The following is a 15,996-nucleotide window of genomic DNA, read 5'->3' as shown; positions in this document are numbered from 1 at the left end:
GCAGCGGCGAGGGGCAGCGGGTGCTGTAGCTCATGCGCCGCTGCAGCTGGTTGAAGGGGACCAAATCCAGTTGCAAATTGATCTGGTTCCTTTTTACCAGCCCCAGGGACGCATCGTCTCTCTGGAGGAGCCTCCTGGACGCTGCTGGTCATGGGGGCCTCTGGCGTGGGGGTCCCAGCCCAAAAATACATACTTCTTAACATTCCATAACACCAACCGGGTCCATATGGGCATATGAAGAAGTATGTAGGGTTGGGAGGGAGAGGCGGGCACCGCAGGGCTGGGGGTGTGGGGCACGGAGCTGTTCCTCTCCTGGCTGTGTCCTCCAGCTCCAGTGAGACCCTGGAAGGAGCCAGAGGCCATGGTGAAACACGAGACTGGCCAGGGGCTGTGGGGAGCAGCTCCTGCTCACTCCCAGTCCCATCCTCAGCCTCTGCCCACTGCAGCCCAGGCAGAGACACTGCCCACATGAGACCTGTGTCCACATCCATCTTTGTGCCTGGAGCCAAGACACCAACCATTGCCATGAGCCACCACTGTGGCTGCCACCACAGCCCTGCTAGCCCGGGATGCTCTGCCAGCACCCCAGGAGCTCCCCAGGGATCCGGCCATGAGGATCCCAGACACAGCTCCCAGGACCCAGGACAAGGCCCCAGCCCAGCAGGAGCAGTGGGGCACAGCGTGTCTGGCAGGACCAGTTCCCCTGTCCCAGCCCAAATCAAAGTGAGTGGGTGTCCTGAGCCCGAGGCTGCAGAGCTGCACCCACTGAACCCCTCGGGCTCTGCCGGCCCTGCAGTGCAGGGCGATGCTGCCCTGAGGATTTGCTGGAGCAGTGCTGGGCTCCCAGGGACTGCCAGCACTGTCAGGGTTCAGTGGAGCCAGCCCCTCGCTGTGCAGGGGGACAGGGGGCAAGGCTGGAAACACTGCCTGCTGCAATCCCTTCCTGCAAATCCCCAGGTGCAGGGCAGGTACTTGAGACATGACACACACCAAGGAGCACCACACACACCCACACCAGCCATGCCCATTTATTAAACCTTGCAAAGCATTTATTCCTATAGGCAATCCAAATCTTTTATAGGTGCAGCTGGGGGTCAGCAGGGGATTTCTAGCTTATGCTCTGGGAAGACACGAATTAGGCTGCTTGGAAGGAAGGAAATGTGCTTCTGTTCACTGGCTGTGGTCCCCAGGAGCTCTTTGAAAGCACAGCATGGTGCCTGCTGCTGCTTCCAGGACAGAGTCAGGTCTTTTGTTGATCCCAGCCCTTGTCTAGGTTGATATCTTCAAACTAAGGAAGAAATCACTCATATAATCTGAACACTGGCACCAAAGTCTCCCAGCAGCAGAGTTATAAGAACTTGCATTTTTATCTTCAGTTTCCCCACCACAATCCCAAGGAGCATTCCAGAAGTTTTCTGTTGTGTTGTGCTTTCAGAGGGAGCAGTTTTGGACATGCCAGGAAGAGCAAGTGGCAGAAGAGCTGTTACAAGGTGCAGGGAAGGTGCTTTGGGAAGGCAGGTAATTGATGGTACATGACAAAACACTAATATAAATATGAAGTCCGTCAGATTCATGGTTTTATATTCAAAACATCTCACTGAGGAGGTCCTTGATGCTCAGGCACTGGCACCAGTGCTGCCTCTGCTCCAGGGAGTGTGGCACAGATGCAGAATCGTTTTTTGAAGTGATGAAAGGCTCAGAGGAACTTGGGAGCTTGGATTCCTCTAACCACAGAACTGAAATGTCCATTGGACATCACATTCCCTAAGCTGATGGATTTTCAGCAGACATTCAGCTTTTATTAAAGAAACAAGACCTGGGATACCTGACTTTCACCTGCCAGGTGGGAGAAGGGAATTTATTACAATGAAGCAGTGAAGTTAGACAGAGCTTTACACCCCACATCTCAAAATGAACCCCAAGAACATGGTTTTAATCTTGGAAGATCCAAGTGGATGTGGGCAGCACAAGCCACACACCCCAGCTTGGTTGTCTTGATTCTTAGTGAGCCTTTGGATATGCCAACAGAGGAGCTTGGGCCTGTGAGTCCTGGGCTTTTTACCCTCTCTTCTGCAAATTTATAGCACAAACAGCTGGAGCAATTTGCAGAGGTCTTTTTGTTCTGCTGGGAGCCAGGCTGCAGCTTTGAGAGAAGGGTGAGGGTGATGTTACCTGAACTTTCTCCCCAGCTAAGGCCCCAAATCATCCCCCAGCCCACAATTCCTGTCACTGCTGAGGACTGATGACACCTCATGTCTTGTCCCTTCCAATCTGTACCTCGGTTGTACCCTCTGTAAATTGGCCAGACTTTCCTACCTTGTTTGGGCATTATGAGGCAGAATTGTACAGGATGCTTTGCAGCCCTGTGATGAAAGGTGCTGTAAAACTGCAAAGTGTTACTTCAGAAGATGTAACTAGGTCACCAGTGCATCAGCACCTGTATTAAACAGACTTTTTCTTATACAAGAATTTCTAGATTTCAGTGTATGGTAATAAGTGAATTATTGACAGCCTCAAAATAGTTTTTGTTTCAGTCATATCTGTATTCTGGAATAGTGATTAAAAACCTTTAACCTTAATTAAAGACTGCATCCATCCTCCTTTCCTGTATGATGCTGGAATCTAAAAGCAGTATATAAAACCAATACACAGTTGAAAAGCAGAATCTCACAGATTTCATGTGGGGATGGTGCTCTTGGTGCTCTGTCACCCTCTAATGCCACCATCACCCAAGAGCTGCAGTGACACACAAACACCATCTCTGCTGCAGCAAAAGTGCCTTTATTGAGCACTTGTTGCTCAAGAAAATCCAAAACTTTTGAAAGGGGAGGCAAAGCCCTGAGGGGTCTGTGGGGCTTTGCCAGCACCTGCCATTGTGCATTGCAAAGCCTTGGGGTCAGGCACCTGCTTGGCTTCTCCTGGGTTCCTTGTCTGGAGTTGTCTCCTCCTCATGTTCATCACCCGAGTTACTTTTTCTTGGGTTTGTCACTTGCATTTTTGTCCTTTTTTTTAGCTTTGTCTTTTCGAGCTTTCTTGGACAGCAAAAAACCGCTTGCTCCACCAACTGTGCTCAGTGCAGATGTCAGCCCAATTTTGGTACCGAGAGAGAAACCTGCAGCTCCTGCAAAGACAGATCGAGGTGTGAAGTCCCAGGAGCATGGAGGCTGCCTGCTGAGTGACCAAGCACTGGACACAGCAAACAACCCAGAGAGTTCAGAGGGATTCAGAGCAGTGAGGGGTTCAAGGGCTGGATTGGCTCTAGAGCAAGCCCAGGATACAATCCTGTGTTCCCTGCCATGGAGATGAAGCCCAGCTACCCTGCCCTCCCCACTCACCGACCGACTGCAGCACGGCCACGGTGCTGCCGGCAGCCACTCCTCCCCCGTTGGCAATGGCAGCTGCTGACATCATCTTGGCAGCGATGGAGCCAGCGGCGATGCCGGCTCCTGTGAACCCCAGCGCGCTGATGAACAACGGGATGCCAACCAGTGCCACTCCTGCAGGGACAATGGTGTTAGGGTGCTCTCAGTGACCCAAATCTCTCCCTGTCACCAGCACCCAAACCTCCCAAAGCCTCCCCAAAAGCACCCAGGGGCCAGAATGGGGAGCAAGTGCTTGGGGTGCAGGTGTGGGGACACCCCATGGGCAGCAGGAGAGGAGCAGTGAGCAGGGCTGCAGCCGTGGGGATAGGCAGAATTTCAGGCTATGACCAGTGCTGTCCCTTCCCTCCACCTCACTGCACCCCAGTTCTACCCAGTCCTTGTACTTGCAGCCCCAGCCCCAGCCCCAGCCCATTCCCCAGGACCACTGGGAGATGGGACCGGGAAGTGAACCCAAGCACTGCTCATCCAGTGCCAGATCCTCACCTGCTCCCACTGTGGCTCCAATGACAGCTCCAATGACTTTCTTTTTCTTCCCTGAAAAGGAAAATGGCAGGAGGGCAGGAGGAACAGCAGCATGGACAGCAAAGCTCCCCTGAGCAGTGCAGAGCACTCTGTGCCAGGCAGAGCAGGATCCCAGGGCCAGCAGCAGCTGCTCCATCCTCCCCCTGCCTTCATCTGCCTCCAGCCCCTGAAGACCCCTGGGAAGAGGCCCCTGGTGGGGTGAGTGCCACTGCCCCCCAGGGTGGGAGGAAAAGGGAGAAGGGGCTCACACCAGCGGGCCCACCCACCCTGCCCTGCCCTGCCCACCAGCCCGGAACAGCACAGGACACAGGGCACATGTCAGCCCAGTCTGTCACCTGCCACCAGCACAAGATGAATCAGAGCTCATAACAAACTCAGTCACTGCCTTGCTAGCCCCTCCCTGTGCAGGGGGACAGGGAGCAGGGATGGAAGCACTGCCCACTGGAATCCCTTCCTGGTGCACACCAAATCCCAAGGCACTCAGCAGGTAGCTGGGCCCTGACTGCACACCCAGCACCTCTGCAGCCCCAGCTGCACTTTTGCTTTCAGGGCCCCTATCACTCCAGCACATCCCCAGCTCTTCAGAGCGTGGCCAAGCTGCTGGGGCTTCCCAGTGCCTGCCAGGCTGCCTGGCAGAGATCTTGGGATCAGGCATCTGCTTGGCTTCTCTTGGGAACTGAATGAACTAGGTTGGAAAAGATCTTTGAAATCCAGCCTATGACCTAATACCTCCTCATCAAGTAAACCATGGCACTGAGTGCCACGTCCAGTCCTTTTTTAAACAGTCCAGGGACGGTGACTCCACCCCCTCCCTCGCCAGCTGATTCCAGTGCCCAATCAGTCTTTCAGTGAAGAATTTTTTTCTGACATCTGACCTAAATTCCCCTGCATTTTACCTGGACTATTCCTACCCTTGGGACTGCTACCAGGATCATCCTTGGGACTGGCACCAGGAGTTGTCTCATCCCCGGATTCCTCATCTGAAGTTGTCTCCTTCTTGGGCTCGTCACCAGGAGTTGGCTTTTTCTTGGGCATCTCGGCAGACTTTCCTGCACCAAGTGACAGCAGGATATATGTCAGCCCAATTTGGGCTCCAAGAGAGAAACCTGCAAATCCAGGCCAGTGCTGTCCCTCCCTCACAGCAGCATCCTGAGTCTCTCCACCCCAGCACTTGCAGCCCCCAGCCTGGCAGTGAACCCGAGTGCCAGTCCTTGGGCAACTGCTCCAGTGGCAGCTCCTTCGCCTCTGTGTCTCACGGCTTAGAGGGAAAAAGGCAGGAGGGACAAGAGGAAAAGGATAAGGAGGAGGAAGAGGACGGGGAAGGTGGAAGATGGAAGGAAGCAGCACTGCCCATGCTGCCCGCTCTGCTCACCTGCTCGCAGCGTTCCTCATCTGCCCGCAGTGCCAAACTGGAACCGTCCCGATCCTCCCCCGGGACCGCCCCGTCCCAGGCACGCCCAGGGCAAAGGGCTGAGTGTGAGTGTTTATTCGGGGGGTCAGATACAGCAAGGGGGGCACGGGAGTGAGGAGGGATCCAAGCCAGGGTACTGAGGGGTTCCAGAGTGCGGGGTCACGGCACACAGCTGCGAGGGTCCCAGTGTGTACCGGGGGTCACGGCACAGCAGCCACACCAGAGCCCTGTTGGGAGCCCCGGTGGCTGTGGCAGCTCAAGCCCTGCCAGCCCCAAGCACCTCGCAGCCGCTCGATCACCACCCACACCCCTCCATCCCCAGCCAGAACAGGGAGAGAGTGGAAGAGTAAAAGACAGAAAACTCGTGGGTTGAAATGAGCAGTTTAATAGGGAAAACACAATAAAGGGCCTCAGTCAAACAGCACCAAGCCCAAAAGCCTGCAGAGCTTATGGTGCAAGCCCTGCTAGCCCAGGATGCTCTGCCAGCACCCCAGGAGCTCCCCAGGGATCCGGCCATGAGGATCCCACACACGGCTCCCAGGACCCAGGACAAGCCCCAGCCCAGCAGGAGCAGTGGGGCACAGCGTGTGTGGCAGGAGCAGCTCCCCTGTCCCAGCCCAAATCAAAGTGAGTGGGTGTCCTGAGCCCGAGGCTGCAGAGCTGCACCCACTGAACCCCTCGGGCTCTGCCGGCCCTGCAGTGCAGGGCGATGCTGCCCTGAGGATTTGCTGGAGCAGTGCTGGGCTCCCAGGGACTGCCAGCACTGTCAGGGTTCAGTGGAGCCAGCCCCTCGCTGTGCAGGGGGACAGGGGGCAAGGCTGGAAACACTGCCTGCTGCAATCCCTTCCTGCAAATCCCCAGGTGCAGGGCAGGGACCTGAGCCACGACACACACCAAACACCACACAACACCACACCCATACCAGGAAAGGTCTTTTATAACAGGTTTCTAAGCATTTACTACTCAAAACAGTGCAAATCTTTTCATTGAGCAGCTGAGTGTCAGAGGCGGATTTCCATTTCCTGCACTGGGAAGACACACTTGCAAGGCAGGAAAGGTGCTTATCTTCATTAGCAGTAATTATCAGTTCGTCCTTTGGGCAGCAAGGCAAGGGCTACTGCTTGCAGAGCAGTGTCAGGCCATTTGTTTTCCCCCTACAAAGACAGGAGTGTCATGTCCTAGAAGCATCAAGGGTCCCTGCTAATGGACAAGCACAAGGCAGATACAGCCAGAAATGTCCCTCCACCAAGGGTCTCCTCAGTCTGTGCCAGAGACTTGGCCTGAAGCAAGCTCTACTCAGCAAATCCAAGCGCTTTCTGGTCCCCTTTTCTGTCTCTGGCCACTGCTGCCAGTGGACACAGGAGTTCTTGCCAGAGAGCAGACACCTGCCTACGCTAACACCCTCAGCCTTGTCCCCTACCCCAACAGATCCTGGGTCTTCCCAGCACATTGGGATTGATCCCTTTCCCTACATTTTGGGTGAATTCACACCAGGGAGGAGTTAAAGGGCTGCTTTAGCAGCAGAGTAAGCCCAGGGTACAGTCTCGTGTTCCCACACAGCACAGCCCAGCTCCCCTGACCTCTCCACTCACCAGCTTCAAAAGTGGCGCCAAAAGATCCCTTCTGCACACAAATTTTCATCCCTGAACCATTTTTCACTGCTGCAGGGAGAAAAGCACAGCATTACGGTTCTCTCTGTGACCCACATCTCCCCCTGCCACCAGCACCAGAACCGGCCTCCCCAAAAGCACCCAGGGAGCAGAGCAGGGAGCGAGGGCTGCGGGTGCAGGTGTGGGGACACCCCATGGGCAGCAGGAGAGGAGCAGTGTGCAGGGCTGCAGCAGCAGGGGCAGGCAGAATTCCAGGGCCAGTGCTGCCCCTTCACTCTCAGTAGCTCCCCGGAGTGAACACAAAACCGTTCAAAAACTACTTATCCCATTTTAGACTCTCACCTACATATGTTCCTGCAGCGACCACTGCCAAACCGAGTACAACAACAGCTACAACGACGACTGCACTTCCAGTTGCAGCTGTACCTGCAACTTTAGCTGCAACTGTACCTGCAACTTTAGCTGCAGCTGCGGCTTTACCTGTAGCTGTAGCTGTAGCTGCTGCTGAGAATGAAGAAGAGAGAAGAGCTGGAGTGTGGGCACTAGAGCTCCTCCTGGCAGGAGCCCAGTGCCCTGTGCCAGGCAGGGCAGGGGCCCAGGGGCAGCAGCAGCTCTCCCAGCCCCACCCTCCTTCAGCCCTGCAGACACCCAGCAGGAGAGGGGAGAAGGGGAACCCCAGGGTCCCCGTGCCCCCCTGATCTGTCCCACTGCAGGTTCTGTGCCCCTCAAACCCGTGTGCCACCCAACTTACCCATTGTGGACTGGATGTGAGTACGAGCTGCTATGAGTCAGCTCTAGGCCTGGTCCCTTGGGAAGCAAGAACAAGGCAGGCAGGTGGGGTCAGCAGGGCTTTGCTGTCCTGCATAATTGCTCCAGCCACCCCTGTCCCACGCAGGAGACCCCATAATGCAGAGACCCCTCAGACCCCAACCAGGCTCCTGCCTGGCCCTGGGCTACCTGGCTGCTCTGCTGGGGACAGAGGCAGGGTCTCAGCCTCACGGAGATTCTGAAAAATTGAGAGAAAGGAGCTGGTTTTATACCCTTCTTCAACACCCAGTATTTCCTAATATCTTTTTTTTCACTAAGCGTCCTATCAGACATTGGCACGTCAGAAACACTTTCTTGATGTCCTTCTATAGGATGATCACATGTTGTTCAGGGGTCTGGCAGATTCCTGCAGGCTCCTCTCCCTAGGGCGTTTCTTCCCAAGGTCAGGGCAGATAAGCTTGTCTCTGCTGCCATGGCATTCTACAGGTGCATCCCACAGCCTGTAACTCAGTTCTATCTTATCTTGCTCTCTACACTGGTGAAGCAAGGTGAGCACCACCCCGTTATTGTCCCCATTTCAGAGAAAGGCTGCTGTCCCCAAACACCTCCCATGGGACAAGAGCAGCCACACCATGAACCTGTCCTTCGAGTACTGTGCTCTGAGGGTCAAAGTGCTGCAGGAAAGATCCCAACAGGGAAATTTATAACACAGGTAATTTACTACAAATGGCTCAATCACTGAGTTTCGCTTTCATTCTCATTGACTCTTGATGTTACAGTCTCTGCTGGAGCAGGGCTGGGGCTCCCCCATCTCCAGCACGCTGGACTCTGGGGTTTTCACCGCAGGAAGCCTGTTGCTCTTCCACTGTGGGGAACAGGGAGGAATTCTTTTAAAAATAGATGGTCTAGAAGGAAATCAAGTTAACTGAAATAACAGTGTATGTGAAAACCATTTATTGATAAAGGAAAAACAAGACTAAAAAAGAAGTTACCCTACAAAAAAGGAAAGGCAGAGAAGGAGAAAGGAAAATGGAAAAGGAGTGAGAGGCGAGAGAGAGAGGAAGAGCGAGACAAAAAGCAGGAGCTGCCAGCAGCAGATGGGGCAGTGCTGTCGGTGTGCACAGAGCACGGGATGTGCTCGCTGCCCACCTGGGGACGGACACGCGGTGGGTGAGCGGGGCTGGGGCAGGAGGGGAGGGAGCCTGGAACGGGGCACGGCGGGGATCAGGCGGCAGGGTGGGCTGGATCGGGGTGGGCAGGGTGGGCTGGATCGGGGTGAGCAGGATGGGCTGGATCGGGGACGGGCTTAGTTGGACACAGATGGCTCAGGCAGGAACACAGGGTTGATGCACCGGTCTGGCAGGCAGGGACACAGGGAGGCGGGACAGACGTGAGGGTGAGCAAGAGCCTGCGAGGGCAGAAGATCCAAAAGGCAGGCTTGAGCCAGGGCAAAAAGGACAAAAAGCAGGCTGGAACCAGGGCAAAGGAGCAAAGAAGCTTGGCAGGCTCATGGCAGAGGAAAACCGCAAGACTCAAAGGCATCCAGACTGAAAAAATCCTCAGTCACCAAGCCCCAAAAGCAAAAGCACTAAGAAGCCCCCCAGCGAAATAGCCCGCAGCCAAAAGCAGTTCTCATAAGCCCCCAGAGCTTGTGGTGCAAGCTGTGATACCTCAGGATGCTCTGCCAGCACCCCAGGAGCTCCCCAGGGATCCGGCCATGAGGATCCCAGACACGGCTCCCAGGACCCAGGACAAGCCCCAGCCCAGCAGGAGCAGTGGGGCACAGCGTGTGTGGCAGGACCAGCTCCCCTGTCCCAGCCCAAATCAAAGTGAGTGGGTGTCCTGAGCCCGAGGCTGCAGAGCTGCACCCACTGAACCCCTCGGGCTCTGCCGGCCCTGCAGTGCAGGGCGATGCTGCCCTGAGGATTTGCTGGAGCAGTGCTGGGCTCCCAGGGACTGCCAGCACTGTCAGGGTTCAGTGGAGCCAGCCCCTCGCTGTGCAGGGGGACAGGGGGCAAGGCTGGAAACAGTGCCTGCTGCAATCCCTTCCTGAAAATCCCCAGGTGCAGGGCAGCTACCTGAGCCCCGACACACACCAAGGAACAGCACACACACACACACCAGACATGCATTTTTATTAAATTTTTCAAAGCATTTACTCCTTAAGGCAATGCAAGTGTTTTGTAAGGGACAACAGGGAGTCAGAGGGTGTTTTCCTGGTCCTGCAATCTAAAGACACGAATCAGGCTGGTTGGAAGGAAGGAAATGTGCTTCTGTTCACTGGCAGGGGTCACCATTCCTTCTTCTGGCCAGCATCCCAAGGGCTGCTGGTTGGAGCGCAGGCATTTTCTTCCCCGCCTATAAAGACAGGAGTGTCATGTACCAGAAGCATCGAGGCTGCCTGCTGATGGACAAGCACGAGGCAGGGACAGCCAGAAATGTCTCTCCAGTAGGGATCTCCTCAATGTGTGACAGACACTTGGCCTGCAGCAAGCTCTGCCCCCTCAGCAAAACCAAGTTCAGCATTTTCTACTCCCCATTTCTGTCTCCGGCCAGTGCTGCCAGTGGACACAGGAGTTCTTCACACAGAGTAGACAGCTGCCTGCACATCCCTGATGTCCTTAGCCTTGAGCCCTACCCCAGCAGATCCTGACTCTTCCCAGCACATTGGGATTGATCCCTTTCTCCACAGTTTGGGCACATTTGTATCAGGGAAGAGTTAAAGAGTTGGTTTTGCTTCAGAGTATGTTGAGAATACAGCCCCATGTTCCCTCCAAGCATAGCCCAGCTCCCCTGCCCTCCCCACTCACCCACACGGAAAATCAGACCACAGCGATTCACAGTGAAGAACACATTCTGACTCTTTGCTGCTGCTGTAGAAAGGACAGCACAGTTTCAGGGTGCTCTCTGTGACCCACATCTCCCCCTGCCACCAGCACCAGAACCAGCCTCCCCAAAAGCACCCAGGAACCAGAGCAGGGAGCGAGGGCTGGGGGTGCAGGTGTGGGGACACCCCATGGGCAGCAGGAGAGGAGCAGTGTGCAGGGCTGCAGCAGCAGGGGCACGCAGAATTCCAGGCAGTGACCAGTGCTGCCCCTTCCCTCCCAGCAGCATCACCAGTGAAGCCCAGCACAGCTCATCCCGTGCCAGATGCTCACCTACAATTGCAGCTCCTACAGCAACTCCCACAAGGAATGCAATGACAGCTGGAATAAACGCCAAGAAGGAAACTGACAGAAGAGCAGGAGTGTGGACACTAGAGCTCCTCCTGGCAGGAGCCCAGTGCCCTGTGCCAGGCAGGGCAGGGGACCGGGGGCAGCAGCAGCTCTCCCAGCCCCACCCTCCTTCAGCCCTGCAGACACCCAGCAGGAGAGGGGAGAAGGGGAACCCCAGGGTCCCCATGCCCCCCTGATCTGCCCCACATCATGTTCTGTGCCCCCAACCCACCAAGCCACCCAACTTACACATGGTGGGCTGGGTGAGAGCAAGAGCTGAGATGAGTCTGCTCTAGGCCTGGTCCCTTGGGAAGCAAGAACAAGGCAGGCAGGGGGGGTCAGTAGGGCTTTGTTACCCTGCTTGATCACCCCCAGCCTTCCCTCTCCCACTCTGGAGATTCCCAGTCCTCTCCCCTTACGAGAAATATCCCTGAGACACAGCCCAGTCTCCTGCCTGGCCCACGGCTACCTGGCTGCTCCTCTGGCATGTGAACGAAGGAGGCAGGGACTCAGAACCGCAGGGATACTGAGAAATTTATTGAGAGATAGGAGCTGGTTTTATACCCTTGTTATACACCCAGTATTTAATTATATAGGTTTTTTCACTAAATTGCCTATCACACATTGCCACGTCAACCACACTTTCCTGATGTCCTTCTATAGGATGATCACATGCTGTGCAGGAGTCTGGCAGATTCCCACTGGGTCCTCTCCCTAGGGCGTCTCCAACTGGCATTTCTTCCCAAGGTCAGGGCAGATAAGCATCTCTGTGCTGCCATGACATTCTACAGGTGCATCCCACAGCTTGTAACTCAATTCTATCTTATCTCTCTACACCAGTGCAGCAAGGTGAGCAGCACCCCATTTTTGCCCACCACATCAGAGAAAGGCTGCTGTCCCAAACACCTCCCATGGGACCAGAGCACCCCACACCATGAACCTGTCCTGTGAGTACTGTGCTCTGAGGGTCAAAGTGCTGCAGTAAAGATCCCAACAGAGAATGTCAGGACAAATAATTTACTAGAAATGGCTCAATCACAGAGTTTAACTTTCATTCTCATTAACTCTTGATGTTACAGTCTCTGCTGGTGCAGAGCTGAGGCTCCCCCATCTCCAGGACATTGGACCCTGGGGTTGTCCCTGTAGGAAGCTTGTTGCTTTCTACTGTGGGAAACAAAGAGAAATTCTTTTAAAAACAGATGGACTGGAAGGAAATAAAGTCAACTGAAATAACAGTGTACCTGAAAAGCATTTATTGATCATGAAAAAAACAAACACAAAAAAACCCTAAAAATCAAGGTACCCACAAAAAAAGTGCTAGAAAATTCAGAGAATGAGAAAGGAAAATGGAAAATGAGTGGGGGGGAGAGAGAGGGAGAAAGAGACAAAAAGCAGGAGCTGCCAGCAGCAGATGGGGCAGTGCTGTCGATGTGCACAGAGCACGGGATGTGCTCGCTGCCCACCTGGGGACGGACACGCGATGGGTGAGCGGGGTTGGGGTCGGAGGGGAGGGAGCCTGGAACGGAGCACGGCGGGGATCGGGCGGCAGGGTGGGCTGGATCGGGGTGGGCAGGGTGGGCTGAATCTTGTATGGATCCCAGACACGGCTCCCAGGAGCCAGGACAAGGCCCCAGTCCAGCAGCAGTGGTGTGAGAGAGCTTGTCTGGCTGTCAGAGCATCCCTGTCCCAGCCCAAATCAAAGTGAGTGGGTGTCCTGAGCCCGAGGCTGCAGAGCTGCACCCACTGAACCCCTCGGGCTCTGCCGGCCCTGCAGTGCAGGGCGATGCTGCCCTGAGGATTTGCTGGAGCAGTGCTGGGCTCCCAGGGACTGCCAGCACTGTCAGGGTTCAGTGGAGCCAGCCCCTCGCTGTGCAGGGGGACAGGGGGCAAGGCTGGAAACACTGCCTGCTGCAATCCCTTCCTGCAAATCCCCAGGTGCAGGGCAGGGACCTGAGCCACGACACACACCAAACAGCACCACACACTTGCACCATCCATGCACTTTTATTAAAGCTTTCAAAGTGTTTATTGCTCAAGATAATTCACATCTGTGAAAGGGGCAGCTGGGGGTCAGTGTGGTCTTCCCAGTTGCTGCAATTGGAAGACACGAATCCGGCTGCTTGACAGGAAGGAAATCTGCTTCTGTTCATGGACACGGGTCATCTTTCATTGTTCTGGCAGACATAGCTTCGGTTTCTGCTTGGAGCCAAAGCAAATAGGCATCCCCCTATAGAGACAGGAGTGTCATGTCCCAGAAGCATCAAGGCTGCCTGTTCATGGACCAGCACCAGGCAGGAACAGGCAGCAATGTCTCTCCACCAAGGGTGTCTTCAGGTTGTGGCAGAGATTTGCCTTACATTGAGCTCTGCTTCCTTAGCACATCCAAGCTCAGTCCTTTCTGCTCTCCCTTTTTCCTCTGTCCACTGCTGCCAGTGGACACAGAAGTTCTTGCCACAGAGCACACATCTGCCTGCACAGCCTTGATGCCCTCAGCCTTGATCCCTACCCCAGCAGGCCCTGGCTCTTCCCACCATATTGGGGATTTCCCCTGTACAACAGTTTGGGGAGATTCAGACCAGAGTGGAGTTAAAGAACCATTTGGGTTTTAGAGGATACCCAGGAGAACCCTGTGTTTAGAGGAACCCTGTGTTCCCATCCAGCACAGCCCAGCGACAGCAAAAGCCTTAGTCTTGCTAACCTGCTTGTCAGGGAGGTCCTCTGGCACACCACCTGCTAGTGCTGCTGCTGCAGGGCGGACAGTACAGTGTTAGGGTGCTCTCTGTGACCCACATCTCCCCCTGCCACCAGCACCAGAACCAGTCTCCCCAAAAGCACCCAGGGAGCAGAGCAGGGAGCGAGGGCTGGGGCTGCAGGTGTGGGGACACCCCATGGGCAGCAGGAGAGGAGCAGTGTGCAGGGCTGCAGCAGTGGGGACAGAGAATTCCAGGCAGTGACCAGTGCTGCCCCTTCCCTCCCAGCAGTTCCACCAGTGAAGCCCAGAACAGCTCATCCCATGCCAGAGGCTCACCTACAAGTCCAATTATTGCGGTGACTCCCGCAGAAAAGGCAATGAAAACCGGAAGACAGGCTAAGAAGGAAAAAGGACAGAAGAACAGGAGTGTGGGCACTAAAGTTCTTCCCAGTTGGAGCCCAGTGCCCTGTGCCAGGCAGGGCAGGGGCCCAGGGGCAGCAGCAGCTCTCCCAGCCCCACCCTCCTTCAGCCCTGCAGACACCCAGCAGGAGAGGGGAGAAGGGGCAAACCCCAGGGTCCCTGTGCCCCCCTGATCTGTCCCACTGCAGGTTTGGTGCCCCTCAACCCCCTGAGCCACTGAACTTACCCATGGTGGGCTGGGTGTGAGCAAGAGCTGAGATGAGTCTGCTCTAGGCCTGGTCCCTTGGGAAGCAAGAACAAGGCAAGCAGGTGGGGTCAGTGAGGCTTTGCTGCCCTGCATGATCGCCCCAAGCCTCCCCTCTCTCACCAGGAGATCCCATAAAAGCAGAGACCCCTCAGACCCCACCCAGGCTCCCGCCTGGCCCAGGGCTACCTGGCTGCTTCTCCGGTGTGTGAATAAAGGAGGCAGGGACTCAGACCCACAGGGATACTGAGACACCTATTGAGAGAAAGGAGCTGCTTTTATACCCTTCTTCAACACCCAGTATTTACTTATATGGTTTTTTTCAATAAGTGACCTATCAAGCATTGACCCATCAGCAACACTCTGTTAACATCCATCCAGAGGGTGATCACATTCTGTGCAGGGGTCTGGCAGATGCCCTCAGGGTCCTCTCCCTAGGACATTTGCCAAGTGACATTTCTTCCCAAGGTCAGGGGAGATAAGCATCTCTGTGCTGCTATGGCATTCTACATATGCATCCCACAGCCTGTAACTCAGTTCTGTCTTGTCTTGCTCTCGACACTGGTGCAGCAAGGTGAGCAGCACTCCATTATTGTCCCACCCTCAGAGAAAGGGTGCTGTCCCCAAACACCCCCATGGGACTACAGCAACCCCCACCATGAACCTGTCCTGTGAGTACTGTGCTCTGAGGGTCAAAGTGCTGCAGGAAAGATCCCAACAGGGAATGTCAGGACAAATAATTTACTAGAAATGGCTCAATCACTGAGTTTCACTTTCATTCTCATTGACTCTTGATGTTGCTGTCTGTGCTGGTGCAGGGCTGGGGCTCCCCAATCTCCAGGACATTCTGGGCCTGTTCCTGCAGGAAGCCTGTTGCTTTCCACTGTGGGGAACAGCAAGTACAGTAATTCCTCAATTATAAGCCACACTACCGGGTGTTGACAACTTTTAGGTCTTTGTCCATATATAAACCGCACTGAATTATTAGCCACACTTTCGTTGGCAGCGACGATCCGCGTGCAACTTTCACAAAGTTGCCAATTAGTAACAGAATCGCGGGATCACGGGGTTTACTGGTTCAACTCGGGTCTGGGCAGGCTCCAGCTCTGGGGCTGCTGCGGGCTCGCCCCTCCAGGTTGACAAATTTCTGAACTTTGTTCATATATTGGACGCTCCAGATTATAAACCACAATTCCAGGTTCAGACCAAAATTTTAGTCAAAATGGTGTGGCTTATAACAATGAAATTACTATAATTATTTTAAAAATAGATGGCCTAGAAGGAAATCAAGTCAAGTGAAATAACAATGTATTGTGAAAAACATTTATTGATAATAAAAAAACAACAAAAAAAGAAGTTACCCTACTAAAAAGGAAAGGCAGAGAAGGAGAAAGGAAAATGGAAAAGGAGAGTGGGGGAGAGAGAGAGGAAGAGAGAGACAAAAAGCAGGAGCTGCCAGCAGCAGATGGGGCAGTGCTGTCGGTGTGCACAGAGCACGGGATGTGCTCGCTGCCCACCTGGGGACGGACACGCGGTGGGTGAGCGGGGCTGGGGCCGGAGGGGAGGGAGCCTGGAACGGGGCACGGCGGGGATCGGGCGGCAGGGTGGGCTGGATCGGGGTGGGCAGGGTGGGCTGAATCTTGTATGGATCCCAGACACGGCTCCCAGGACCCAGGACAGGCCCCAGCCCAGCAGGAGCAGTGGGGCACAGCGTGTCTGGCAGGACCAACT

General features: G+C 54.9%; 1 protein-coding gene and 1 long non-coding RNA gene across 2 annotated transcripts; both read right to left on the bottom strand.

Moving 5' to 3' along the window:
- Window positions 1-2,574: 2,574 nt before the first annotated feature.
- On the bottom strand, window positions 2,575-4,940 carry LOC117007696 (interferon alpha-inducible protein 27-like protein 2A). The gene is made up of 4 exons (XM_033081019.1): window positions 4,802-4,940; window positions 3,867-3,917; window positions 3,336-3,497; window positions 2,575-3,121 (listed from the first exon to the last, which is right to left on the bottom strand). Exons 1-4 carry the CDS (start codon window positions 4,938-4,940, stop codon window positions 2,967-2,969), a joined length of 507 nt encoding a protein of 168 aa, XP_032936910.1. The 3' UTR covers window positions 2,575-2,966.
- Window positions 4,941-9,812: 4,872 nt separating this feature from the next.
- LOC117007511 lies at window positions 9,813-11,489 on the bottom strand. Its single transcript, XR_004420149.1, has 4 exons — window positions 11,159-11,489; window positions 10,853-10,924; window positions 10,505-10,567; window positions 9,813-10,052 (listed from the first exon to the last, which is right to left on the bottom strand). It is a non-coding gene; the product is annotated as an uncharacterized LOC117007511 (long non-coding RNA).
- Window positions 11,490-15,996: the final 4,507 nt, after the last annotated feature.

Source organism: Catharus ustulatus, chromosome 26 (genome assembly GCF_009819885.2).
Source record: "Catharus ustulatus isolate bCatUst1 chromosome 26, bCatUst1.pri.v2, whole genome shotgun sequence".
Lineage (NCBI taxonomy): Eukaryota > Metazoa > Chordata > Aves > Passeriformes > Turdidae > Catharus > Catharus ustulatus.
Note: the sequence above shows the minus strand (reverse complement) of the source record. Positions and strands in the feature narration are given on the sequence as shown.

Coding starts and splice junctions, on each gene's coding strand:
- LOC117007696 (XM_033081019.1), bottom strand. CDS start 4,940: ATGCCCAAGAAAAAGCCAACTCCTGGTGACGAGCCCAAGAAGGAGACA. Junction 3,918..4,801: donor CAAGGGTAGGAATAGTCCAG/GTAAAATGCAGG, acceptor TTTCCTTTTCAG/GGAAGAAAAAGAAAGTCATT. Junction 3,498..3,866: donor TGGAGCCACAGTGGGAGCAG/GTGAGGATCTGG, acceptor TTGTCCCTGCAG/GAGTGGCACTGGTTGGCATC.